The sequence below is a fragment of the Crocodylus siamensis genome, chromosome 4, assembly GCF_052110815.1.
Source record: "Crocodylus siamensis isolate JL-2025a chromosome 4, ASM5211081v1, whole genome shotgun sequence".
Classification (NCBI taxonomy): domain Eukaryota; kingdom Metazoa; phylum Chordata; order Crocodylia; family Crocodylidae; genus Crocodylus; species Crocodylus siamensis.
Window position 1 is genome coordinate 54,145,156 of NC_143398.1, and position 27,497 is coordinate 54,172,652.

The 27,497-nt window shown below is 41.4% G+C and overlaps 2 protein-coding genes across 3 annotated transcripts; one reads left to right on the forward strand and one right to left on the reverse strand.

Moving 5' to 3' along the window:
* Positions 1 to 304: 304 nt before the first annotated feature.
* Positions 305 to 10,854, reverse strand: DNAJB9 (DnaJ heat shock protein family (Hsp40) member B9). Of its 2 annotated transcripts, none has more exons than XM_090042301.1 (3): positions 10,726 to 10,854; positions 5,662 to 5,889; positions 305 to 3,557 (listed from the first exon to the last, which is right to left on the reverse strand). In XM_090042301.1, the coding sequence occupies exons 2-3, from the start codon at positions 5,876 to 5,878 to the stop codon at positions 3,124 to 3,126; spliced, it is 651 nt and encodes a 216-aa protein (XP_089898427.1). In that variant the 5' UTR covers positions 5,879 to 5,889; positions 10,726 to 10,854; the 3' UTR covers positions 305 to 3,123. The 2 variants fall into 2 exon arrangements, with proteins under 2 accessions (XP_089898427.1, XP_089898426.1); XM_090042300.1 differs by having other exon boundaries at positions 10,693 to 10,825.
* A 25-nt stretch (positions 10,855 to 10,879) lies between these two features.
* On the forward strand, positions 10,880 to 23,985 carry THAP5 (THAP domain containing 5). Its single transcript, XM_090042299.1, has 3 exons — positions 10,880 to 11,048; positions 12,837 to 13,026; positions 21,241 to 23,985. Exons 1-3 carry the CDS (start codon positions 10,966 to 10,968, stop codon positions 22,195 to 22,197), a joined length of 1,230 nt encoding a protein of 409 aa, XP_089898425.1. The 5' UTR covers positions 10,880 to 10,965; the 3' UTR covers positions 22,198 to 23,985.
* Positions 23,986 to 27,497: the final 3,512 nt, after the last annotated feature.

Genomic DNA, 27,497 nt, shown 5'->3' on the forward strand with positions numbered 1-27,497 from the left:
TTCAAGAGATTTGGGTTAACTGCTACAGCCAGCCATCTTCAGAACAGTGGTGATGCATAGGGGTACATGTGCACCTCCTGACAGGCCACACTCCCCAACCAGGCAACGGGCAAGCAGGAGCACTGCTGCCACCCTGCAAGCACTGGCCGGAGAGTGGGAGCACCGCAGCTGCTTCTTGGTTGGTGCAATCGGTGCTGGGGGGGAGGGGGTACCAGTTTCCCATGCTTCAGAATAGGTCAACCAACCCTGTGAAACTCTGTTGCAAGTCTGGTCAGAAACAATAGAAGCTGAACTCCTTAGGAGGGTATTTTGCAAGGATTTTATTTATTTTTAAGAAAACACAGAGTAATGTTATAAACTATTTGATCTTGCTAAGTAAGCTGTCCCAAGCTCTCACCTGAAGAGTTCTAGCAGTCTTCATTACTGAAAGCCCACTGGCATACAACCTAAATATAAAAGGAAGGGCATGCCATTCCTCATTAATATTTGTTAATACATATTCTCCTCCAAATGATAAACAGGCATCTCACAGAAGATGTTAAGACTTTTGAACATGATGCTGTGGGACAACTTAATTTAAAGTTCACTCAAGTGGTATATAATTGTTAACTTAAAATTATCATAATACCACAGAGGTACTTAAGTGAACAGCATCCATCCATGTGACTGATACGTGTGTGGAAAAATATTATGAAAATGTTTCATGTACATTTCAGAACATACATGTAAGTATACTGCACATTAAAGTACACATAAGAAAATTAAAATCTACCTGCACAAAAAAACAGCAGCACATTTTTCCTATCTTAATAATATTGCACATTGATAAGGTTGCACAAATCACTGACTTTTCATAAAGACAGAATGAGGTATTAGTCAATTTATAAATAAAGGAGGCAAAGATAGATAGGAAAAGCACTTAACATAACATAAAATCTATTTTCAGTATTTAGATAAGTAAAAATTGAATAAAGGATAGTATGCTGTGGTGAAACTGTGACTAAACAATATCAAAAGAATAGTGAAGGGTTAAGTCTCTTCCCTATAGCAAAGCATTCAGTTCAGGACTTTAAACAGACCTAATCTACTTAGAACACTACACAAGTGAGTGAAACAAGTGAACGTTAATGTTATCAATTTGAAAGGCAAGCTCTCAACGAAGTGGAAAATAGTACATTTTGGAAAGTCAGTGAAATCAGAATGGTGATTTTTAGGTGATGGCCATCTTACTCTGATATACTGGATGGGGATGATGTAGCCCATACAAACTTCAAAAGGCCTCTACCAGATTAACAGGTCTCAAGAAACTCAAAAGAAAAACCTTGTGGATTCACACTTAGATCTGTTGGGATGACATCAGAATACTGATGTTTTCCTTTGCAAGGTACAACAGTCTATGGTTTTTTTAATGTATTGACAAGTTGACAACTTTAGCATGATGTCACCTCCATAGCAAACTCAAATGCCATGTACAGCAAACGCCAGGAACGCAAGACTTATTTTCTGTCATCTATTCACTTTGAGAAAAGTTTACCTTTCAACTGAAAAGTCTTGTCATCTCGCTCAAAGTAATAAACCCGAAGTAATTCTGAATGCAATGTTTGCAGATTTACAATTTTGCACACAATACTTGGAATTTTCTAGTCATATCTGTTATACAGACCTAACTTTTCATTTCGTTTACATTTACTGGAGCAGTGGTACTCAACCTTCTGGTCCCATAGGCCAGATGAGTAGCGTGAGGTTGGTCTATAGGCTGGATCCTATAGGCAGGCTCAGTCTGTAGACCAGATCCAGTGTGGAGTTGGCACCTGTGCATGCAACACTGTACTGGATCCAGTCATGATACAACTCTGTGCAGTCTGGCAGAGGGCTGTGTCATCTGACCTGTGGGTTTCTACAGGTGTCCAGAAATTTGACAGAAGGGAGCAGGAACAGCAGTGTTAATTGCAGTGGCTTTAGAAACCACAACAATTAATGCTACAACTTTCCCCCTGCTGCCAAGTTTTTGGACTCATAGGGGCCCCATGAGTCAGATGCAGCCTGTGGGCCAGAGGTTGAGTACCACTGTACTACAGCATTAAAGAGGAGTATTAAGAGTTTAAAATGAGGACTAAATATACTTTCATTAACCTCTCTTATGCATGGAGATACAACAAACAGATGTGTACTGCAATACATTTTTTCAAATCTATTTAGAAATTGGCCTGAATCCTTAAAAAATGACCAAAAAAAAAACACCACCACATAAAAAAAAGTCTGCACCTTCACAACTTTATGTACATGAATAGTTCCAGAGAAAGCAGTGGGATTACTCACATACACATCTGTGAAACTGTGCTCAAATAAGTATTTATAGGATGAAAGGCCACATAGAGGACATTCAGAAATACAAATGAACTTGTACGTTCCAGACAGCGCTTCACTTAATTGAAGCACAAAAGTTGGAGAATCTCAAGATACTCCCTCTTCTTCATAATCCCATTTAAAAATAAAAATGAATGAAAAAAAAAAAAAAATCACATAGTTAAGAACTCTGCAATGCTCCTAGATTCTGAAAATTAAATGCAGATGAGTTAGTTTCCACTGCTCTATTGTGTGTGAATTACACATGTAGTATCACACAACTTAAATCCACAGCAGCTAAATAATGAAAGTTAAAGTTAAGGGCACAATTAAAAGTGGCATGTTAAGTTTAACACTTTAGAATAAAGTAGTTTAACCTCATCTGTAGTTGTTCATGCACCAATAAACTAAAAAAAAGTGGGCCTACAGGAGTGGATAGCCAAAAAACACTCATTTACAAACTCCTCATGTTAAAAATTATCAAGATTATTTAAGTGTAGTAAACACTTGTATTGTTTTTTCAGGTGGGATTTATCCTCTTGTCCCCATTCTAAATGAATGAAGCATTTATCTTTCACTTGTACATTTCAGTGACAAGAATTAGTTTACCTACAGCTTCTTTAAAGCTACGTTAAGTACTTTAAATAGTTTAATGGGTTTTAGACAGCTCATAAAAATGTTCCATATCAGCACAAAACCAGAAAAGTCATCAAGGTGATGAAATGGAAGGAGAGATAGTAATAGGAAGAAGGCGGGGGTGATAAAAAAAAAAAAGGGTTACTGTCCAGAACAGTCTGTATATGTAGTAACCATGTTTCCTCGACGCTGAGTGACAGTCCTACAATGCTTGCTAGATCCATGGAATCTGCTATCAGTTCGTACTGTGTGTTGGCGTGCATTGTCAAAGCCACTGAAGGAAAACATTTTTTCCATATCTTCAAACACATCATCAAACAGTCCACCTCCAAAGGAAAATTCTTGGAACGAACGTCTTTGCCTACTGTGAGCCTCCCGATGACCTCGGAAGTGATTTTCAAAGTGCTTCTTCGACCGGGAATTCTGACTTTGACCAAATATGTCAAAATCTTTGAACAAGTCATCAAAGTTGAAATTAAACGATTGTTGGAAGGGGCTGCCATTATTTCCTTGTCCTCCATGGCCAAACTGGTCATATTCTTTTCGCTTGTTCTCATCTGATAAAGTTTCGTAGGCTGCAGAAGTATGTCAATGAGAAAATAGTTATGTGTAAGATATTTAGCTTTCAAAAACAATTACATTTGCTCCCCTCTGTATGCAATGGCCTTAAGTGGTACTGTCATCAAACTTTCACATAATTTTAACATTAAGATAAAATGAAGTGGTCTACGCTGTTATGGCAGAGGGAAAGAGGGGGAGAGGGGAAGTGTTCTGTAATTTTAGACATATTCTATTCTGGGAGAACATTTCTAAATGGCAATGCAGACTAAGAAACAACTTTGAAAGCAAGCAGAAATCTCCCTCTTCCTCCAACCCCTCCCCCCAAAATGTAAACTGTTAGATGTGTTCCCTATCACAGGAACACCCAACCTATAACAGGATTTCAGATGAACTTTCATCTGTTAGAAGGAACAAGATGGGTTGCAGGCATATGGCAGGACCACTTCCATAAGCCAAACAGCATTCAATACAGAACAGCAGAGGAAGAAATACGGGAGAGGTGGGCGGCACCAAACACAAGTAGTACCCAGCATAAACAAGTTTATGACAAACTTGTTTTTGGAGAACGGGATGCATTTCAAATGGAATCAAACTGCTACCTGGTCTCTGATTCAGAATCACAGCTGATTAAAAAAAACCCAAACAAACTACACACAACTTACTTGTCTATCAGCATTTCTACCTCAGAACAAAACATGCCAGATGCCGACTTTAGGTATTTTAATAAATGTTTTCTATTAATTTAAAAGCCTTACAATTAGTCTGCATTTACTATCTGAATATCTACTATGGTTCACTTCCCTGAAGAAGAGTGGTCCCATATCATTATTAGAAATAGCCTCTGTAGTCCATTTTCACCATCAAGAGATGATATAATGGCAATCAGCAGTGAAGAATCTGCTTCTCTTTCCAATTATATCACTAAGTGAACACTCATGATCATAGCTACCTCTCAATCAATATGCTGAATAGAAAGGAAAAATACAACTAATTGTCTCAGTGAGGCCCTCAATATTATTTTAATTAGTTAGAAGGACTATGCTATCAATCCAATTAGAAGGAAACCTGTAGTTTAGGGGGAGAGGGCAGTGTTGCATCCCATTACTTGCAAATGGATCATTTTTCTACATAATACTTTCAGCTTGTTTTCTATACTAGATTACTTTCAACTTCACCAGGCCACTACAGGTATACATCTAGAAACAATAATTTGTTATAGCACCTGGAAAACAGACAGGAACTTCATTATCAACATCATCTTAGAACTCTAATGGCCTTGCAAAAAGTAGTACAGTGGAATTTGAATTAAATTTTATTGTAAAAATTACTATTTCTTTTATGGTATTGTTCTATTGCAATACTGAAAACACTTACGTAATATCAACGCTTAAGACTTTTCCCAGTTAAATCATATTCCCTTGCCCTCTTTTTAATTCAGACAGCATTAGCCACCGCTATATCAAAAGCTACAGAACCAAGAAATTAATGTATTATGTAACATAGGCGTACGTCTTTTACAATAGTAAAAACTATGTTTCTAGTCACAGATAGCAGCCACCAAAATAATGTCAGAGCTCAGCTGAGGAAACAAAGCAGTAACTGGGGTTATGATTTTCGAATTGGACTGTTCAAGTTACTGAAGGCAAAGAATGATTTCTGGTTCTAGTCAACTGATGATCATACTTTTGGTCCTGTTGTAAGATTGACAAGCTTCAAAGCAACGTGTCCCAAGGACCCTCACAAGATACGCCAGTGGGATTTAAGTCCCAGCTGCACTACGCTAGTCAGGCAGTTCTGTCCTCCCAATGTGGGGTTGAGGAACATGCCAACAACCTAGGATACTACACTTGATCGGAGTCTTCAAGAGGCTGAGAAGCAATTTTGGATATGTTCATTCTGATGAGCAGCATTACAGATGCACTAGAACATAGTTCATGCCCTAAAATATCTGTTTATGCAAGGATGCAGGAAAGATGCACGCTATAGGATTAGAGGACTACCACAACTTCTTTTTGCTAAGCAAGATGAGTTGTAACCTGAAGTTAACAGAGTATTTAAATCAACTTTGTATAGGCCCACAGAGATATATAATCCATAAAAATACTTGGTTTATACTACCTTCTGCAATTTCCCTGAATTTTGCTTCTGCACCAGGACTCTTATTTTTGTCTGGATGGTACTTCATGGCCAGTTTATGAAATGCCTTCTTGATCTGGCGATCAGATGCATTTTTTGGAACTCCCAAGATATCATAATAGTTTTTTGTAGCCAATATCAATTCAGTTATCATTAAAATGCAGAGTGCAAACGTGAAGACAGACTGTGTGGTAGCCATTTCTAAAGACCCTAGAAAGACAAAAAGAAATCTTAATTAATCAAACTGCAATTCTGCTATGTTTATGAACAGGAACCATGCAATCGGTTAGCATTTAAGATGGGTTTAGTAGGGCTTTACTTTTACTTCTGTTATCCTACCTTAATCTTGCAGACTGAGAATATTGAAAGTTTGAGTTATCTTTAATTACAGCCACACTTGCCTCTCACCTGTTACTTACTAACACTCAGTTTATTCTTTCCATGATATTTCACATTTCCTGTTTAATTGTCTGCAGTCCTTCCCACAGCTGCTGGGATATACTTCTATCCTGCAGTTTGCTATTGTGACTCTAGCTTATGTAGATAACTTTCAACTAGATAGCTCAATGCTTAAATATTGTCAGCTGGGGTAACACAGAACTTACCACCTGCAAAATCCACCTGGGAGAACTGAAGAAAGTCTGGGGAAAAAAGAATTCTATTCAGTATGGGCAAGTACAAAGCACTCCACTTAGGAAGGAGTAATCAACTACACCAGGTATCAGACCCATTTAGCCCCATGGGCCAGATGAAGGCTGATGGGCTGATCTACAGGCTGGATCAGCACACAGGGTCCAGCATACAAGGGTTCCAGGGGCTGCAGGATGCCAAATATAGCATGCAGGGCTGAGGACAGCACATATCCCATAGAGAACATGGGGTTCTCACAGAGACCCACAGACCAGATGATACAGCTCCATGGGCCAGCTCCAGCCCACAGACTGTATGTTTAATACCATTAGGCCACACAAAATGAGGAACAGTAGTCTAAACAGCAGTTCTACAGAAAGAATGTGAAGGTTTTAGTGTCTCATTCAGTTTAGATGCAACGTTCTAGTATTGACATAAAATCATCATACTGAGTTGTACAAAGAGAAGTACCATAAATTAAACATGAAATAACCTTTCTACTCTACTCAGCTCTGAAAAGCCAGAACACCACACCCAGCTTACACCAGACTTAGAGAGAGATGTGAACTGACTGAAGAGCCATGAAAAGAGCAAAGGTGACTAGACATCTAGAAAATCTGACTTGGGAAGAAAAAGTGAAAGAACCGTGTCTCTTTAGTCCACAGAAAAAGACTAAGGGGAAACATAGTAAGCAGTCTTCAAACAGTTAAAAGGTCACTTTTACCTGCAAAGAAGGTCATAAATCGTTTTCTATGTCCACTGGAGATAGGATGACAAATAATTAGGTTAATTTAGGTAGGGGAGGCCACAGACATTAGTAACAATGCCAATTGTAAGGACACTTAAAAATTAGAAAAGATTAGAAGGTTGTGGAATCTCCATTATTGGAGGTTTTTGAAAAACAGATTAGACAAAAACTCTGTTAGAAATAGTTTGTATGCAAATAATCCCACTTTATGGAGGGGAAAATGGACAAGATGACCTACTACAGTCCCTTTCTGTCCTATTTTCTCCACCTGACCTAACCAGCACTTGTTCATCTGCAGTAATCTCTACTGGGCACAATCCAGTTAAGTAATGCATATTTTCTTTTGTTGAAAACCAAGAAAAGAAAAGATGGGCTGGGCTTGATGTTTCATTTTAAAAACTTCAATTAAATGTTTAAGAAGTCTAATATGCCTCATAAAGAAGACTTACCCAGTAAATATAACTAAGTTATAAATCATATATATATAAATCACTATAACCGTACAGCTAAACTGAACACTCAGTGTCACTCTTTTTAAAGGTAAAGTTTAAATAAAATAGCCTATTTGATTAATTTTTATCAGAATCTCTCTTTAGTAAGTTTGGGAACAAGACAGTGTTAGCGTATGGGCAGCATAAGTCTGTGGACTACAACATATGCCAACAATTACATATGAAGCATATTGTAAGATACGTTCAATACATAATAGTGGTCCTTTCCAGTATAAAAACGGTACTTGGAAACTTCTCAGTGTCTAAGGGGTGTTCATTAAATGTACTGGAACGTAGAATCCCCAAAGAGATTTCAACATCTTCCAGCCAACAGAACATCCAGAAATTCCACTAACCATCTCCAGTTTTAGGGAGGCAAGGTTCTTTGAACAGATGTGATTAAACCAACTGAGTAGCTGGGGAAAGTTCTTAACAAGCTTTCAGGTAGTCACCCTTGTTCAGCCATAGGAAGTCTCTGATGTTCTGAGACTCCAAATAATGAGAGAAGTAAAAAGGGTGACAGGTTGTCAGTGAGAATGTAAATAGGTAGAAATTTGGAAAGAGGGGTAGGGGAGGTAGGGAGCCAAAGGTGAGTAAAGGAGATTCTACAGTGGTAGTAACTCAAGGTGGAAAAGAGGCTGTCTGTGAAAAAGGAAAGAATTGAAAATTAGGAAGACAAAGTAGGGCAAGGAAAGGGAGAAAGGAGTATGTAAAAGGTCAGGTCTGGCAGGTACCTGGTGAATCAGATGTCAGGCAGGTTGTAATGCTTCATACCTCCAATGTCTACATTGAGCCCCTGATTTTCTGTATCCCTGTTTTAGGGTATGTTTTTTCTGAATAAGTAGGACACTACATCAGCTGAGGATCAGTGCAATTCAGATAGGAAAGAATTCTTCCCCTGAATAAGAAGTTAATGTTCTAGAGGTGATACTTGGTACTTTTAGACCAACATGGCTACAACCTTTATCCCCTGAATAAGTGAGCCTTCCTATCCATGCAACTTTGAAGGTAGCAAATATTTTGGGACAAGACTGACCCCAAAGCATTTATTCATGAGACGTTTAAACTTGCTTTGTTATTAACCAATGTTATCTTACAAGTGGAGCCTCCATCTTTAAAAGGAAATTCAAATGCAAATCCCAAATCTAATGATCAGACAACACTTTACATACTGCTTAAATTATAATTAAATAGGGGTCTCAATTTAAGGTCTGATTTGTTTTTATCTAGAAAGATAGTTAATTATGTTCAGCTGCTACCAATATTGAATGCATGTATTCAATGTTATCTGCATGCTCTGTCCTGACTGCATGCATCACCCAATCTTTTGGAGATTAGATATATACACATGCCCTCCTAAGCATTTGTTTGGCCAGCAGCCTGCAAAATACCACTGCTCTAAGAGTCTCAAAACTGAAATGTATTTTGATCAGTGTATTTAGTTGCCAAATGTACAATTCCCCCTAGAATGCTTCTAGCTACTAAATATATATTCTAATACGTATACAAGAAACTTCTGAGATCCTTTTCCAGATGTACTTTCCCACTTGTAGCTTGCCAAGTTCTCAAATGTTACCATTTCAACTCTGAATATTATTCCCAAGTAAACTTCTCTGTGCCTTTACAGTTTTCTTCCTATTTACTGTCACAGATATGGACTTGTGGTTTAATGATGCCACCATGAAGCCAAGAACACTTTTCAGTAAGCACCTATCCCTTTAACCCTATTTGCCATCTATCACTGTGGTGGCCAACTTTTTTGATAGGTGAGCCACAAGTTAAGGCCCCATATGTGCTCTGCAGTTTGCCTGATAAAGTCTGTGCCCTTGGGTGCAGGAATGGAGGCAAAGCGACTCAAGTTTCAGTGCAGAGCATGATGGGGGCAGAAAACTGCTGTGAGAGGATGTATCACTGTCAAGAGCCATGTCAACCCTTCTCTGACCCCATAATCACTGTGGCTGCTTACAGACCTTAACAAAAAATCCCCCAGCACTTTACTTCAAACTTAGCACACTCCTGTCCTGAACCAAGCACATGTCCAGAAGAGGCATCGTGTTAGATGGACGTAGCTCACTCAACATCTGTAGATTCAATCAGCTACTAGACAAAAGAGCCAAAAAGCCCTGCTGGAGCACCCAATCTAAACAGATGCTGCAGAGCCAAGTCAAACGAATACGCTGCTTCTTTTAGTCAAGGACTGGGTTTTTCTGTTTGTTTTTTTAGCATCCATAAGCAGCCTGGGGTTTTATATGGCAAGGATAAAGCCCTGCATTTGACAGTAGCTGCAGGGCCACGGAAGAATTAACCTGGCTTAGGAAGCGACACCTGATACCTCATCTATCAGCGGTATCCACAGCCCTTGCTCTCCTCCTGTTGCTGAAGGCTCCAATCCTTCCAGTCCGGCACCTTCCTTTTCTGAGCACCTAGATCCCATACACAGCAGTTGCCTATGCTACTTGTGGCACCCATTAATAGCGTCAGCACCCTAAAACCTAATTTACTTCAATATTACATCTATCAATCTTCCTATGACTACTAGCACTGCAAGATTCATACAGTCCTTTAAACAGTCCTTTATCCGACCTCACAGCACACTCGGGGCCTTTCACCATTTGCTCATCTCACGTTTCCTTTCTTTCAGTTTGCAAACTGAGAGCAAAGAGAGAGTTTCACTTTCTGGCCTGGGGGCCCTAACTAGTTACTTGCTGTCACATTCGGCCAAAGGCCACACATGGTTATATTCCATTTATAAGAAAAAGACTACTTTATAGACCAACTCAAATAGCTGGAAAAATGTCTTCTTTATGGCCTTTCGGGCACAAAGGCCCTTACATCGCATTTACCCAAAGACCCGTGTCTGCCGGTGTTCTGAGACCAACACGGCCAAATACGACCACCCCCCGAGTACTTCATAGGTTGGTCCAGAGGGAACCCTTCAGTGCAAGGGTTTTTTTCAAAATTCTGAACACGAGGCTGAAGCCGAGCAAGTCCTTCAAAGAAAGAAACCACGGAGGCCGGCCGGGCTCTGCACTTCGCGGGGCACACCGCCAGCGGAGGCTCTGAACAAGGCGAGAGAGGAGCGAGCTCCGGGACCCGCCGGGCAGCGCCCGGAATCCCCCGCCCGCCCCAGCCCCGCGCTCTCACCTGCCGCCGCGCGCGCCGCACCCTCCAACTCACCGCGGGAGCTGGAGCCGCCAGGCCAAGGACGAGTGCGACACGCAGCACTCTGCCACTGGCCGCCCGCCGCACGTGACACCGCCGCCCCAGCGCACGTGGAAGGCTGTTGTTACCCACCGCCGCTCTGACGCCACTTCCGGCCGGTTGGCAGAGGGAAGCGGAAGTGGGGTGGCCGCGGCGGGGGAGGGGCTCGGGCCGGCCGGTCCCGCCAGGCGCGTCCCTGGTGCTCCCCCTCCCGCCATGCCCCGATACTGCGCAGCCTCCTGCTGCAAGAACCGGGGCGGCCAGAGCGCCAGGGACCAGCGGAAGCTCAGCTTCTACCCGTGAGTGCGGCCGGGCGCGGAGAACTGCCCCTTCCCCGCGGCCTCCGGTTCCGTCGTCGCTCTGAGCCCTGGAGGCTGACGTCGCTCCAAAGCGTGGATTACTGGCAGCAGGGCAGGGGCAGTTCTCAACCGGGGAAGGGCATTTCCCCAGGCTGGGTCAGGGGATGCTGGAAGGCCCCGGGGTCCCACCCTAGCCGTCCTGAGCAGGGAGCGAGTTGGGGCCTGGGGAAGTGGTCAGGTCCTTTCCCTTCAGAGATAGGCGAGGCTGCGCCTCCTCGCTCCACTGCAGCCTCCTCGGGACATCCTGTAGACCAGGGAGAGGGAGGGCAGCCACTTCAAGTAAGTGAGGCAACACAGGTCTCTTTCAGGTCTTCTCCTGACCTAAAGCTGCCCCAGGTGTGGACAGGAGAAGCCTTGCTGGAGCACAGGGGCCCTGTGGAGGCCATGCCCAACTCCTTTCCTTAGAGGCCAGGGAGAGCTGCTGGGACATCAGCCCAAGTAGGGGCTGGGAAGGCCTCCAGCCTGCCCTTGAGGTTTTGTCCCATTCTTTGTATGTGCAGCAAGGTGTACACAGCATTTGTTCCGTGCGTCATTGGTTGTCATAGGCATACAGGGCAATCTGGTGTTACATGCAAGGGTTGCAGTGAGGGGTGGAGAACATGCTGACCATGGTCTTCCATGAAGCTTTGTCTTGAAACTGTCCAAGCTGCTGTCAGATAGACCTGTGGGAATGTCTTTAAGTGAGGTGCGGCGCTGCCCTATCACAACCTGGAGAGAGCACACTGTCGGGGCATAGGTTGGAGGGTGAGATGTAAAGAATTGTGCAGAAGTCAGGCTGGAAAGGACCTTTGGAGATCACTGAGTTTAACCCCTTGCCTGAGGGAGGACCATCCCTATCTAAACAATCCCATGCAAACCATAATCTAAACTCTACATAAAACTACCGTCAACCCTGACAAAATATAGGTCTAACACCCTAGCTTGCCACAGGTAAAGCAGGGGAACCACAGCAGCCAATGTCTTGCTTCTATGAAATATTATCAACCTACATTTAAAAGATCTCAGGTAGAGGGCCACACTCCCCAACTACAAGGAGAAGTCAAAACCCCCTACATAACCAATCTGACAATGGGAAAAAATTCCTTCCTGACTCCATACAACAATGCTAACTTTAAATATGGCTAGGTAGCTGCTTAACTCAAAATGCACATCTCAAACCCAGGGGTACCTACACACGTGCAGCGAGGCTACTCCAACGTGCTGTAATTACAGTGGGTCAGAGCAGGCTCAGTGAATTGAGTCTGCTGGAGCGTGGTAATTACTGTGCTCCAGTGTCCCAACACTGAAAAATGGCAGCAGGGTTGCTTTAACTAAAGATTGTTCAATAAGCTTTGGTTAACGCACCCCTGCTGCCATTTTTCAGCACAGGGACGCTGATACACATGACACTGCAGGCACTTCAATTAGAGTGGCTCTCCAGGCACTTTAATTAGAGTGGCACTCTAAACCTCACCAATGCACACTTCATCTTCCTGTGCTGTTTTGCTACTATCTTCTCCACATCCTCAAACTCCTGTTCCTTGCATCTTAACATTGAACCTCCTGGTTTCTTGCATGCAAAAAAAATATTGTGCACTTTTACTATTAGGCATGTAGCTTTGACAGTTTGAAGTTAAGGTGGTGGCTCAAGTGTAATAGCAGTTGTATGCTGCAGTTGAAAATAAATTCATGTGGAGCTGGGAAGTCTGAGAAGTCTAAACTGATTTTGTGCTGATATTTTTAAACAAGGTTTCCACTTCATGATAAAGAAAGACTTGAGAAATGGTTGCGGAATATGAAGCGTGATGCATGGACTCCCAGTAAGCATCAGCTCCTGTGCAGTGACCACTTTACCCCTGACTCCCTCGATGTGCGATGGGGTATACGATATTTGAAACAAACTGCAGTACCAACTATTTTCTCTTCACCAGATAATCAGGTAAAGTGTCACTTCAGTATATCTTAATATTTGTATAATTTTCACATACATTCTTAATATCCACAGAAATAAAATTTTGAATATGTATATATCTGAAAAATAGACTTCTGATTCTTTACAGTAGTATTTTACAGTGATAGGAGAGGCATACAAAAATTGTGACAAGATGTATGCAAAATTCCCTCTTGTAAAACCAGTTAGTAAGGAGAACAGTCCATTTTTACTGGAAATCTTCAAAGTTTTTCTGTTAGGCCATTTCTGTCCAAATAATAATGCTTCTTTTTACAACTGCTATTGTGTTTCAGGTAACTGATTTTGTTATCTTGTTGTCAACAGATATAATTTTATGGTATTAACTACTGACTTGTACAGATTTTTAATTTCACACTGTACCTCTTCCCTTCCTTGATGTCTTTCTTCCCTTCCTTACACTTTCTAATGTAAAAATCCCCAAAGGACGAGAGCCTAAGCACAACTTTAAAAATATTTCTATTTTAATTATGTATTTTATTCATGATGCAGCTCTCTGATGTGATCATATTATATTATATGCTGCATACAGCAGCTTCTACATCATTTATACTGTTACACAAATATATCGTGTTCCTTCAAATATGTGATAAACCTGAATTTAAGATGCGATCAAATTTTATGATTCAATTTAAGAACAAAATAAAACATCAAATAAAGACTCATTTACAAAAATACAAATTTGGCAGCATAGATAAGAAATTTTGTGTTAGGAATTTTACGACCAACTCAAATTTAAGATGTAAGCCATTTTTAGAAGAAATATTGATTTTTTTTTTCTTTTAAGTGTCATACTCAGAGGAATAAAGTAATAGCCAATCCTCCCATTAAAAATTTGTAATACAAATTGTCTTCTAATACATTTCTTATATGCTCAAAGTATCATATGTTGTACAGTGCTAGGTGCTGTTTAATGACTGATGTGCAGTATGTTCAGTAATAGTCAAGGAGTAAAAACTGACTTGACATTTCACATGAATTGATATCTGCTTTTACCTTTCTTTTTTAATCCCAGCTAGTTTAAATTCATATATTCTCTATCTTTTGATCCCCAATTTGTCAAAAAAGACACTTTCTACCCTAATCGTGTGCACTGTGTTACAACTGGCCAAATAAAGATACCATGTTGCACAAATATGTGATAATGATTTTTAGTATATAAGTTTAGATGGAGACTGTAAAAGTTTATTACCTTTTCCAAATCATCCGGTAAAGAACAATATTGGAGGCAGAGAAAAGAGCTGGATAGGCTTTTAAACTCAGTTGATGTTTAGTTCTGTTAACTGAAATCTGGCAAATTAGCTTATTTATACAATCTTCATTGCTACTTATTTGCATTTTCACAGCCCTGCATTTTGCATATTGGCTTCTATTCCATCCAGGAGAACACAAAACAACAACAGACTCTCCCTACACTCAAAGAAGGGTGTTTGTGCCCAAGAGCTTGGAAAGAACAATTTTTCCAACTATTTAGTTGGTTTAATAAAATATATCACATTTACCTAAAAAACCTTGTCTGCCTGTGTCCTTAGACCAACATGGCTACAACCAACAGCCCCAAAACAGAGTTAGAGAAAGACATTCCTGAATTTCAGGTGAACTTGATGTAAGAAGATTTTGCCTCTTCCAGACTAAAAGTAATTACAGTGAGTCTCTAAAAAATATGGGAAGAAAATCTAGCAACTGATGAAAACCTAACAACAACAAATTGGGTGTGATGAAAAAGTCTTTATGTAATGATTATTTTTATTATTTTATTAACATAATTGCTGGGAGCCCTGCTCACCGTTGTGCTAAGCACTCTAAAAATGCAAATAAAAATAGTAGCAATAATTTGCTTATTTCTTAAATGTTTGTTTAACCAGCTTAGTTATCCTAGCTGCTGTATTCTTCTTTCACATTTATGGAGGGGAATGCAGACTCTCCAGAAGGAATTCTGACTCCAGTTAGATAGAGGCTGTGATGTTACACTTGCTTTCCTTCTTCTATTGAAGAGCAGAGTGGAGGATATTTGGTTTTTCCCACACTTCTGGGCCTGGTGATTGCTAGGGGAGTGCAAAATGAGCCCTATTCGATTTGGATTCAGCCCAAATCAGGGACAGTGATTCGATCCGTTGATTCGGATAATTCCCTGATTCGATTCAACTGAATCTGAATCCGACGATTCAGTGCTGATTCAGCTAATCAGCGATTCAGACACAAGCACAGCTTTAAAAGTTTTTCCTACATATCTTGAGGTAGCAGCATGGCTCATGATCGCTGCGGTGCTGGGGCACGTGGAGCATCCTACAACAACACGGGGGGCTCTCCAGTGTGTTTGGCAGCAAACCCAGAAGTGGGCCAGAAGTACTTCTGGTCCACTTCTGGGTCAGCCAGGGAGTGCACTGAGGGACCTCCCTGTACCCACCCGGCTTAGCAGTCAGCTACAGGGGACCCCAGGTGCCCCCCCAGACCCAAGACGCACCAATCACCAAGCCGGGGGGACCCCACAGCATGCTCCCCACTGGACCCGGAAATGCTTCTGGTCTACTTCCAGGTCTGCCGAGCGCACCTGGGATCCCCCCCGTGCATCTGTGGAATGCTGCATTTGCCCCAACACCGCAGCGTTCAGAGCCCCTGCTACTTAGAGGTATGTAAAAAAAACCAAAGCTGTATCTGTGTCTGAATCACTTAATCGATTTGGAGAGTTCTTAATCAGTTCAGAAAGATTAAAGCGTTCTCTGACTCAATTCGGAGATTCAGCCGCCAAATCAGGCTGAATCTCCGCTGAATCAAATCAGGGACCAAAGCTTCACACAGCCCTAGTGATTGCCACATGGGGCCAAGAAGAATTTTTCCCCCCACATTTGCTACAGGTGTTCTGGGGGGTGATATTATATCTATCTATCTATCTCTCTCCCTACATATATGTACACATATATACAGGCAGTCCTCAGACTTATGATGCAATTGGTTCCTGAAAACCACATTGTAAGTCGAAACGTCGTAACTTGGAACCAGTTTTCCCATAGGAACAATGTTATAAATGGGGAATTGGTTCCTCTACAACACTGGTTATAGTTGCGTCCAGCTGCTAAGTCTGGTGTTGGAGAAAGGAAGGTGTGGGGGAGGGCAGATCAAGGTCCCCTGTGGTGAGGGAGGGTCTGGGGCTACGGCAGGTTGCTTGTCTGGCAGCTCCCACACCTCATCTGTGAGGGCACCGGGGGGGGGGGTCATGTGCCCCCAGATCTGCACGGGCAGGATTGGCCCTGCATTGGGCTGTGCTGGGAGTGGGTGCTATGCCCTGCTGCTGCTCACCCAGCCAGGGTGGAGCAAGCATGGAATGGGGCCTCTGTGCTGCCTCCAGACAAGCAGTGTATAGTGGTGGGAGCCACCCCACTCCTGGATGAGCCACAGTTCCATCCTGCCTCTACCCTGCCCTGGCTATGTGAGCAGTGGCAGGGCATTGTGGAGGGGGAGGGGCAGGTGCCCCCGGATCAGGGTGGGTGGCGGGGTGGGGAGCCAAGTGGAGGCTGGCAGGGGCATAGCCTCTCCATAGGCCTTGCCACCCACCAGAGCACAGCCTGGTACAGTCCTAGCCCCGCTTGCCCTGACCTGATCTGGGAAGCACATGCCTTCCCCTCCCCCCATGCCCTGCTGTTGCTCCCCTGCTGGGGCAGGGTGGGCACAGGACGGAGCTGTGGGGTGCCGGGTGGTGGGGGCAGCTCCTGTCTCTGCGCGTTACTTCTCCAGAGGCAGCACAGTGGCTCTGTCCCACGCGCGCCCCAGCTGGGTAAGCAGCAGTGGGGCATAGCCCCTGCTCCCAGCACAGTCCAGTGCAGCCCTGGCCCCACCCACTCCATTCCACCACACATTGATCTGAGGGCACATGCCCCACCCATGTACACCCGGACAAGGGGTGGGAGCCTCTGGATGAGCAACTTGCCCCAGCTCCTCCCTCACCGCAGGGGGCTTTGATCTGCCCCCCCCCCACCGCACCTCTTCTCTTCCCCCTCCTTTCACCACACTACAGTGCTGTATCCAGCGTCATAAAATCGAAACCCACATCAGAAGGTCGAAACAAGGTGTCAGTTTATAAACATCTTAAGTGGCATTTGTTGTAACTCAAGGGCTGCCTATATAACATATATACACACACACATATGAATATAACACACACACACACGTGTGCGAGTGTATACACATACACATATATATTTTTATTTTTTGCCTTTATTTTTATATAGTTATATATATATCTCTATAAATAGAGAGCCCTATCTCTCTCATATATATCTATTTAAATATATATATGTATATATATAGAGAGAGCTATCTCTATATATAGATACATATATCCATATCCTACTATATGTATATCCGTATCCATATCTTTCTGTGTGTGTGTGTGTGTGTATATGTGTGTATACATATACATATATGTGTGTGTATATATATATAGGAGCGTTGGGTGTTCATTGCAATCAAAGCTGTGGAATTTCACTGGGTTGTGCCACTGCTTCTGCTGGGACTAAAACCTGGTAGTCTTGCCTGCCCACTCAAGGTGAAACCAGTCTTCACATTAAGGATCAAGAAAGAATGTCACCCCATGGCCAATTGGTATGGACTATGAAGCTTTTGTCATTTCTCTGTAGTAGGGAACAGAGTCCTTTTGGAGCTCTCAAATGCATTTTAACAACCTTTACAACAGAGGGACACTGACAGCCATCATTCCTCTGCTTTACCTGTGGCGTTAGGGTATTTTTGATGTCTCTGGTCAATATGCCTTGAAGTTGTGTAATACGCTTGATCTGTGTTAGGAATAAGTTAGACAAGAACTTGTATGGGATGGTTTGGCAGAGTGTTGGATCTAATTCTATATATGAGGAGGAATAGAGTAACTTCAGTAGGAGTATAAGCTTCCCTTTTTGTTTTGAGGTCCATAGTCCTGTTTCAAGACTTCTTGTAAAAAAGATATTGCATGGGTAACTGCAGTATAGTGATGCTGCCAGAAATGTAGCGAGGCACCCTTAATTTTTGTCAAGTATTACTTGTAGCAGTTCCTATATAAAACCTTCTGCTTTGAGATGACGAAAGAGAGTAGGGGAGAAAGTATCAGTTTTAATTCCTCCCTCTTAGCAAAGAAATAAAGGGCAATATTGATATCACTATTCCCCTCCCTATTGATATTTCATACTTCCCCATCTCCAGCATCTCATGGAGGCTTATTTCACTGAATCTATCATATGTCTGTTCCTTCAAGTAATGCCAAGCCAGATGTTTTCATATTCGTACTTGCTAGTCTTGAAGGGATTCAGTCACTGAGTATCCAGGCACCTGTGTCTACCTGTGGCTGCTAGCTCCAGGCTAATGTGTTGCCCAGGAAGCAGTCTCCTGTGATACAGTGCAGGAATGATCATTAAATGGGGAATAATTCACCTTTAATTCTGGAGGTGGAGGGGTCCCTATGAATATGTCCTCTACCCAGCATAACCCGAAGAAGCTCTTCAGGAGGGTGGTAAGCAATTAGGATTTCTTTCAGTTTTTTGAATATGAGGTGGACCAAGAAGCACTGGTGGAGTACCAGCATCTTTGACTGTTTGAGTAAGTCATGGGCATAAGAGGTAATCCTCAGTTTCTCCTAAAGACATGAAATGATTCCTTAGAACATATCCTAAACTTAATTCCATCTTTTTATGTGAAAACTATAATAGAGAAAGATAATTAAGATCACCTGCAAAGAAAAACCACGTACCTTCCTATTCATTTCAAACTCGGTGAGCTTCTAGCTTGTTTTTAAGCTTGTTATGGCAAAGAAGAGGGCTAAAACATTGTTAATTGAGGTACAAGTTTTTCTTTATAGTATTTTGTAGCTAGAACTAGCAGAAGAGCAAGCATCTTCAAACTAAGTATTCTGTTGGGAGGTCGTTTGTAACTTCAAGGTGAACATGACATCAGATCTTTTGAAGTGTGATAACATTACTGAAGATTCCTATGTGTTGTATGCCTGAAGGATAGCTCCAAATATCAGATTTAAATGATGTTAGTTCATCCTGCATGGGTATCTACTGTTTCATCAGCCTAGTACTAATGAGTAGTCTTCATCCCATGCTAAAGAGATCTTATGTTTGAATTTTACATCCTTCAAGCACTGTGACAGCTCTCCTGGCACTGTTGAGGTGCTACAGCTAGCCATGGATTGGGCCTACTCACCTGTCTCTGCAGAAGTGTTCCCCAAACTTTCAATAGCTGAGCACACGCTTTTATAAAATTGCCCACACGCTTCACTCTTACACCCAAAAAGATGTGTATGTTTTTCTGAAAGGATATGGAGGGGGGCTGTACCTCTGGGGGTAAGGGCACCCTCACTGCTGAGGTTGTTCCTGCAGGGTCTCATACACTGGTGATCATTCCTATGGCTCTTCCTACCAGCATAGTGTAGAGGAGTGAAGGGGATGAACAGGGCTGCAAAGTGCAGCGTGTCTGCCCACTTGCAGCAGAAGGCACTGCTGGGAGCAAGTGGGGTGGGGAAGAGGAGCAGGTGCCACTGGAGTAGCTGGAGCATGTGTGGGGTGCTGGATGGGTGAGGTGAACATTCACCTCCATGCAGAGGGGTCACAGCACACCCCAATTGAACTTTCGGCACTAGCATGCTGTGGCACACTTTGGGAATCACTGCTGCATAGAAACAAACTCAGGGGCTTTGTGAAGTTCCTGTTGTAGCCCCTCCATCCAGGCAAGAATTCTGGCCCTTTGCCCTCCTTCTCCTTCCAGCCTAGTGGGGGTTCTGAGAGGACTCAAGGACAGGGTTTCTGGAAAATGGAGCTTTCTCCTTTATTTAGTGACTCTTCATTTCTGTGGACAGAAAAGGAAGGACTGAGCAGTTCAGTCAGGCAATCTCTCTCACATGCTGGTAGAAGAGAGAAAAGGAAATGCCCTATTCTCTTGAAATCCCTAGGACTGATAGATAATTAGGTAGCCACTGTCAAGGTGATAAAACTACAGGTAAGGAGATTCATCTTATTGTTTTACATACGTATTTCAGTCTATTATACTTTTAGTCTAGTTATACTCTTGCACTGTTGGTTCACCCACCTCATGCATTGCTGAAGCCCTTGCTAATTCTTATAAGATACAGAGAATACACTGAGCAGCTTGATTAGTCAGGGGTCTGACTATGCATATCTGAACTATGCAAATCTTTATAAATGCTTATTTGGAATTATCTTTATTCACGTGCGTCATTTTTTCATCCTGCCATTATGCTATGTTAGCACTTTCCTGCCTTATTTTTGTATTTAGCTAGCAAAATTTAACTTGCTTGCTTCTCTTTTCTTGTTCTGTTATTGTTCTCAGCCTGCTGACCTAACACAACTACAACTTCTACAACTTCCCTCTTAAAAATCAAACAGTGGAAAAATAAACTCTTCATCATTAACATATTTTATATTGGCAACCTATAAAAGAGCTTATTTAGAGTCCAGTACTAAATCCTGTCTTGGGAAAATTTGATTTGTGCAGATGGGGAAAGGAAGCCTTTCCATTTGTTAAACTTGGATAAGTATTTCCTTGGTTAAATATTTTTCATGCTTATGAAATTCAACATTTCACACGTTTTCTTGCTTTTCTGTTCAAAAGTTACCTGTGTGGATGTGCACATGCACATACACATACATGCACCCACATAGTTCATTGCAAGTCTGCTTGTACATTGCAAGTTTTGTCTCTATTCTGTCAATATATTAAATTTAATTTAAAAAGGATCATCAGACCTCTGGTTGCATTCAGCTGAAAGGTATCAGTAGCTTTCTCTACCCCAAAGTCATTGCTTTGATTGGCAAAAGCAGTATACCTCCTTGTCATGAATTTAAATTCACTAACTTGTTTGGCAGACTTTAATTTGAATTTGCTGACTGTAATAGGCAACACTAACATGTTTTTGTCAATTAGAAAACCAGCCTTTTTTCTGGCAGGAGATTTGGTTGGATCTTTTTTTTTAATGAACAATTACGAACATTTAGTAAACTTTAAGGCATTTATTTGTATTAATACCAGAGAATGCCTCAAATGATGATGACGATGAACATGTAATAATTACCAAAAAATCTTAGTACTCCAAGAACACATTTTTAGGCGGAGAAAACATCTATGCATTCTGTTATACTAGAGTGACTTCCTAGTTAAAAGGTATCATTTCTTCTCCAGGAAAAAGATTCTTCTCAGCACAGCCCACAGATAGAAAGAGAGATTAAAAACAAAACCAACATGAGCAAAGAGATGGATAATGTGACTGCATCTCCTGAACCTTGTGCACCAAAGAAAAATATTGCAATTACAGAAAGTCTAGATGAAAAAGCAGAAGCAATTTGCTCAGCCTTGAGCAAACCTCTACAGAAAAAGAAAGCTCACCTTCAGAACAGGGAAAACATGCAAGAAGACAGCATCTCTCTCAACTCACCTGAACATATTCACCAAACCAAACCTGTTTTGATGGCAGCAACAGTCCAGAACATAGAAGCTAGCATTGCTCATACCTCTATAGATAATCCATTAAATTGTACAGCTACAGTTTTGCAAGTTGCAGATCCTGAATACTTGGATTCATCTTTGAAATTTCAAAACACAGTTGGAACAGTTGCTGATTATCCAACTGAGCACCCCAACTCACATATGGCAGGCTGTTCTGTGGAAGTACGGCCATCAAGTGAAAATGCAGTTTTATTCAGTACAATCACACAAACTATTGAACAACTTAATGGAAATGAAGAATCTGTTATTGCTATTATTGTACCAGCTGAGAGTTCAAAAGAGTCTGAGATGGTAAATACTTCCTTCATGCCTATTAAACAGGAGTTCATTGACATGGAAGAAATAGAAACTGAAAAATCTGTATATATAAGCAATTTTGGGGGAACTGAAGTATTACAAACTGAGCATTCTTATTGCAAACAAGACATAGACAGAGATCATCTCTGGCAAAAAATTGCAAAGCTGCATTCTAAGATAACACTCCTTGAAATGCAGGAGATAAAAACTTTAGGCAGACTCAGGTCCCTGGAAGCTCTTATTGGACAGCTAAAGCAGGAAAATCTTCTTTCAGAAGAAAAGCTCAAGATTGTAGAAAACTGCTTCACAACATTTGAAGTGACTATGATACATTAAAAGCTTTAAATGGCATGGCTTTATCATGGCATTTTTCAGCCTCTTTGACTATCCTTCTGTATAAAGTAACCCTAGTTTCTGTGATATTTTAATGATAAAATTCAAAAGTGCTTGTGTAACAGGTTCTTAAGAGTTGTCACCCGCTCAGCCAAAGCCTAGTGATAAGCTATTGTCCACAAACATGAATCATAGCCAAACAAATTTAAATGAAATTATTTGAAATACAAAGTGGAATAAAAACACTTTGTTTCCCAGATGCAAGCTTATCTGAAATATGTACGCCTTAGTTTAGACAACTGTGCAAGTTAAGTTGTAAGCACAGCTGTGTAGGACAAACAATAATACAGGAGTAACTCAACTTGCCCCATTCTTTCACACCAATAGAAACCGGTTAGAGTTACTGCTTCTTCAGCATTGTTCATTGAGGCCATAGTTGCCGTTTATCTCCTCTTTCATCATTAATTCTAGTGGCTTTTTGTACAGCTTGACCTGATTAAAATTTATGTTTCTATAATAAATGCAGTTTGTCCTCTTATTTAGTGAGCATATTGGTTCTAATAGTCTTCTCTTCTCCAGTATGAATGTTCTTAATTGAACTTCATCATCAATGGGGTACAGCTATTTTTCAGAAAGCTGGAATATATGTAGCCCAATTCAAATTATGGTGTCTTAGCTTGTAAAAGACAAAGTTTGAAATGTGTGAAATAAGTATTTAGTGGCAAGAAGACTTTTTCAACCTTCTGTTTTCCAACATAAAGCAGGATTCTGCCATCCTTAGGTTGAGTAACACCTTATTAGTAGATTGAAGAAGAGAAGACTTATTTGTAGAAAAAGCTATTTGTGAGTGAGGGTGGTACAGCCTGGTTCAGAGTTCTCTTTTTACCTTACTTGTCAGGAATAGAGTTCTGAAATTGGAGTATTTAACACTGCTTGATGGCTCTGATTCTGATTATAGCACGATGAGAGAACAGAAAAAATGCTAAGTTGCTGTTGATCACCCAGGGAAATCAGAATTCACATCTAAGCTTAGATTTTTAAAGGTATTTAGGGGTTGTTCCAGTGAACATTGTGATGCTTAACTAACTAAGGTTCTTAACTTTCATCTTCAAAAGTGACTTCATTACATTTTCTTGAGTACATTTATGGGAAAGAACCTGTTTCAAAATCTACGAAGTGAAAATGAAAGGGGGTTGGGCAACTTTGTTAGCCCAGGGTATGCAGTTATCTCCTTTTAGTCTTCCTGATTGACTGGGTGATACTGTTATGTCAAATTAAACATCTTAAATACCTGTAAATTATTGTTGTTCTCCCCCTTCACACCATCTTTCTGTATGTTTCCTACTCAGCTAGGTTTTGAATTGTATGTCTCACTATTCTGCTGAAATGTATGCTATTAAGGCTGCTGCTGTTGACAGAGATATGTAGCTTTCATGGAGGAGTGTCACAGCGCTCTCTTAAGCTTCCCTTGGCTATAGGTTTACTAGGCTGTGTCCTCAGATCTCTGTGTGCTCTTAACTTTTTCTCTCAGTAAGTTGCAGTGATGTCTCTTTCCTAGGCCTCTGGCATATTTCCTGGGAACAAGCTGTCCATGAAGTCCCAGAAATGGATCTTACAGTGCAGTTGGCTTGAGCTCCCAGGAGTACTGCTGACTTCCTAGAAGCCTAAGAAAACCTGTTCCCAGAGCTTTAGCTTTGAATACCTTTTGGTTTGTCATTAACCTTTTCAAGGGCATGTGAAAGTTGAAGCAAACTGACACTCAATTTGCAATCTCATTTACTCTTTCTTTTAGCTGGCCCCCCCAAAATACAAAACCAAGCAAAATAATAATGCCTTCTTGTGTTTTCTTCCTTCATTTCCTCACTGCATTTGAGTGAACTGTAAGCTTAAGTAGTAGTTCTAATATTTCATTGCACTTCCTTCCTCTCACTTTGCAATTGCAGGTGAGAAACTGTCTTTTGGGGGGATACTTTGACGAGCCCTATTTATTCATTAAAATTTCCCAATTGGTGCTGTGATCACTGAGAATAGTAATTGAGCAACAGATCTGAAATACTGGTTTGGCTTGGGTAGTTCTGTCTATGGGAGCTCTTATGTGAACAGAGTTCTATCAAGGTTTTGCCACTGTCTGTTGTTAGCTTTGTGTTACCACTCACTAGTTCAGCATGAACATTAAAGGACAGCTGAGCAGGCAAACAAGCCCTATAACTGAAAATGGAATTTGCAGACTGAAATACAGGTGCATAAAATGTACCTCTATCAAACAGAATTAAGGAGAGATTTGTAAACTGACTCCTCAGATCATAAGAAAGCAGTTTTTCTAACTTGAGTTTTAATTACTAGAGTCTTAGTAACATGGTAATACTATAATCCAGTATGAAGAGAGATTACTCTGAACACCTGAAACAAACCTTCATGAGTCAGACCCTGTGTAGCAGCATGGATCATCAATGGTTTGTAAATGTGGAAAGAAACAATTGTGAGAGTTTGTATAGATGAATGGGAGGCAGGTTGCAGCAATGCCAGGGCCCTGAGAGCACTGAAGCAGTTTTCTAACTAGGAAAGAACAGTTTTTCAGAAGTACCAGAACTAATCCCGTATACCAGTGATATACACATATCCCTGTGCTAATAGAATCAGCTTTTGCTAGTTGAGTAGCGGTTATTTCAAATGCCAGTAAACACAAAACCTTGGGGTTGTGAAGCCTGGGTTAGTCATATGTTGCATGTATGATTAACATTTTCCAGAGCTGGCCAAACTGGTTATTCTGTATTTGGGAAGAAAAGGAGACAAAGTAGAAAGAGAATATTTGGAGATAATCATAGACCTGTAATGGGCATACCAGAAGGAAACTGCTATGATTGGATGATTTATGCCAGATTTGTTAAGTAGCAAGAAAACAATGCACAGCTCTGCTAAGATTACCTCAGGTAGAATAGATTAACCAACAGGCCAAGTTGTTGTACTAAAGAGGCATAACAAACACTAATTGCATCCTAGAACTTGGTATTAGTTTAACTTTTGTTTTAAAATAGTGTGCATTGTAATTGCTAGGAAGTATATCACTATTGGATTGATATGTTTACCATTTTAACCTGGTATATCAGGCTTAATTGTGAGTTCTTACATGTGTTTGTTTAGGGAGGGTTTGTTCTTGGGACAAATCAGCTAAAAAATAGTTTACTAAACATTTTATACTTTGAAGCATGTACTCTAATGACATTTGTCTTAGTTTTTGGAAATTATGCTTTTTCACAAGATTACACATTCACAATTCAGCTTGAGCCCTGTTCACATTCCATGCAGATGAGATCAGGTATTTAGATTAGCAACATCTACTGGGCCAGAGTCCCTGGTATGCTTTCCTGTTCCTTCTCCTAGAGACTGTAGGGTGAGGCAGGTCAAATCATCCTCCAGTTCCTTACGTTTGCTGCTCTGTGTTCTGTAATAGTGGTAGAAGTAGTCGTGTTATAGTTAGTCTTCTGCTTCTTTGACGGAAATAATTGTCATATTTAGCAGTGAAATCCCCAGGGTCCAAAACTTGCCCATGGGAAGCCACAATGTCACTTAACAAGAGAACCCCAGATGCCCTTCTGGTTTGAGAGAGAGACATACTCCTTGGCAATTTTACCTGTGTTATTCCTTCTTTAAGGAAGCGACCACAGACTAGGGTTCCTTGTTCCCTTGACAGTGTTCTACCCACAGGGCTCCAGTCATGTTCTCCTAACCCTACTGACTGCGTGTTGCACAATGATAAAATCATGAAGTGAGAACCTACAGCCTGGTGGTTAGGATGCTCATCTGGGATGTGGGATCTGTAGGTCTGAATTCTTCCTGGCTGGGGAGGAGAATTTAAAACTGATATTCCATCTTTTGGTGCGAGTGCCCCAACCGTTAGGCTATTATGTAAAAGGGTGGCACTATCTGTTTTTTAAAAGAAAAGATTGAACACTATTCTGTTCTTTGAAAGAATGGTTTTCTTCCTAGCTGTGGATCTCAGATAGACAGAGGCATGCAAGTCCTAGAAAGTGTAGGATTTCAGTTGCACCCAGGTCCTTGGTGTTCGCTGTTGGTTAGCTCTTATTTACTCCTGACTCACTGTGCTGTTTTGTTTTGCCTCCCATTGAGGTGCATAACTCCCCATATACTGTATAGGGAACCTAGGGGCCTAATTCAAAATTCTGGATTCCAAAGATCAGGACTTTAAATATTACCTTTAACACCAATCTTCTAGGTCTCTCAGTCCTTCATTGGATTGGACTATTACTGACTTTTTTTATATTGCTACTATACTTTATGCTCTTTTCTATTGCTTTCATTGGATTGGATTTCTGGCCTCCAACAGTATAACTTCTGAACTGCCCAAATTAACTCATAGTATTAGAGTTTAAGGAAACTGCTTCCAGGTTGACAAATATCCCTATTTCTGAGACTTGTAAGCAGCTATGGGGACATTAGTCCTGAGCTTAATCTCCAAATGGATGCCCACTTTGGTAGACTAGTCCTGCCTTTGGTTTTTTAAGTAGGATTACTATTATTATCTGAAAGCCAGCGGATAACTTTGTATTAAATCACCAGGAATAGAATCCATGTGGACAATCACTACAAGAAGGAATGGTTACTTACCTTACAATAACTATTGTTCTTCAAGATGCATTGCCTGTATTGATTCTATAATTCACCCTCCTTCCCTTCATCTACATTGTCCTATTTTTCTGTAGTTCTGTACTAGAAAAGGACTTGAAGGACTTTTGATCCCATTCTACATACCATGCCTTCTGGCACAAAGTGCAAGGAGATCTAGGGTATAACTGCTGGCCAGATAATCTGATTTTGCCCAAATGTAGGTCACCAAAAATGAACTGTGCATAAACAGCACATTTCAGAAGGCTGCAGTTATACAACGTAGGTAATTGATTTTCCCTGGAAGCCTCTAACAGAATGCTATAGGCCATTAGGTTTATAAAAATGAAATTTACCCACAGGCATTCTTAGTGAAAATGTTGTAACTATGGCCCCTACCAGCTGTTCATTTAAAGGTGTGATTGGATCTGATCTGATTCCTGATGCCAAAAATCACGCCTCCTGCAATGCCATACCTGCGTAGCATGGACATATAATTGTTGGGATGAGGGTTCAGAGCCAAATTGTGCCTGTGAGAGGGGAGGCAGGAGCCCCCCCAGCGTGGCCTGGACCCCTGATCAGTGTGCCCCGGCACTTACTGTAGGAGCTGAGATGAGCGGCAGCTGGGAGGAGAAGCAGGCACAGACACAGATGCAGGCTCGGCAGTTTCGCAGCTGCCT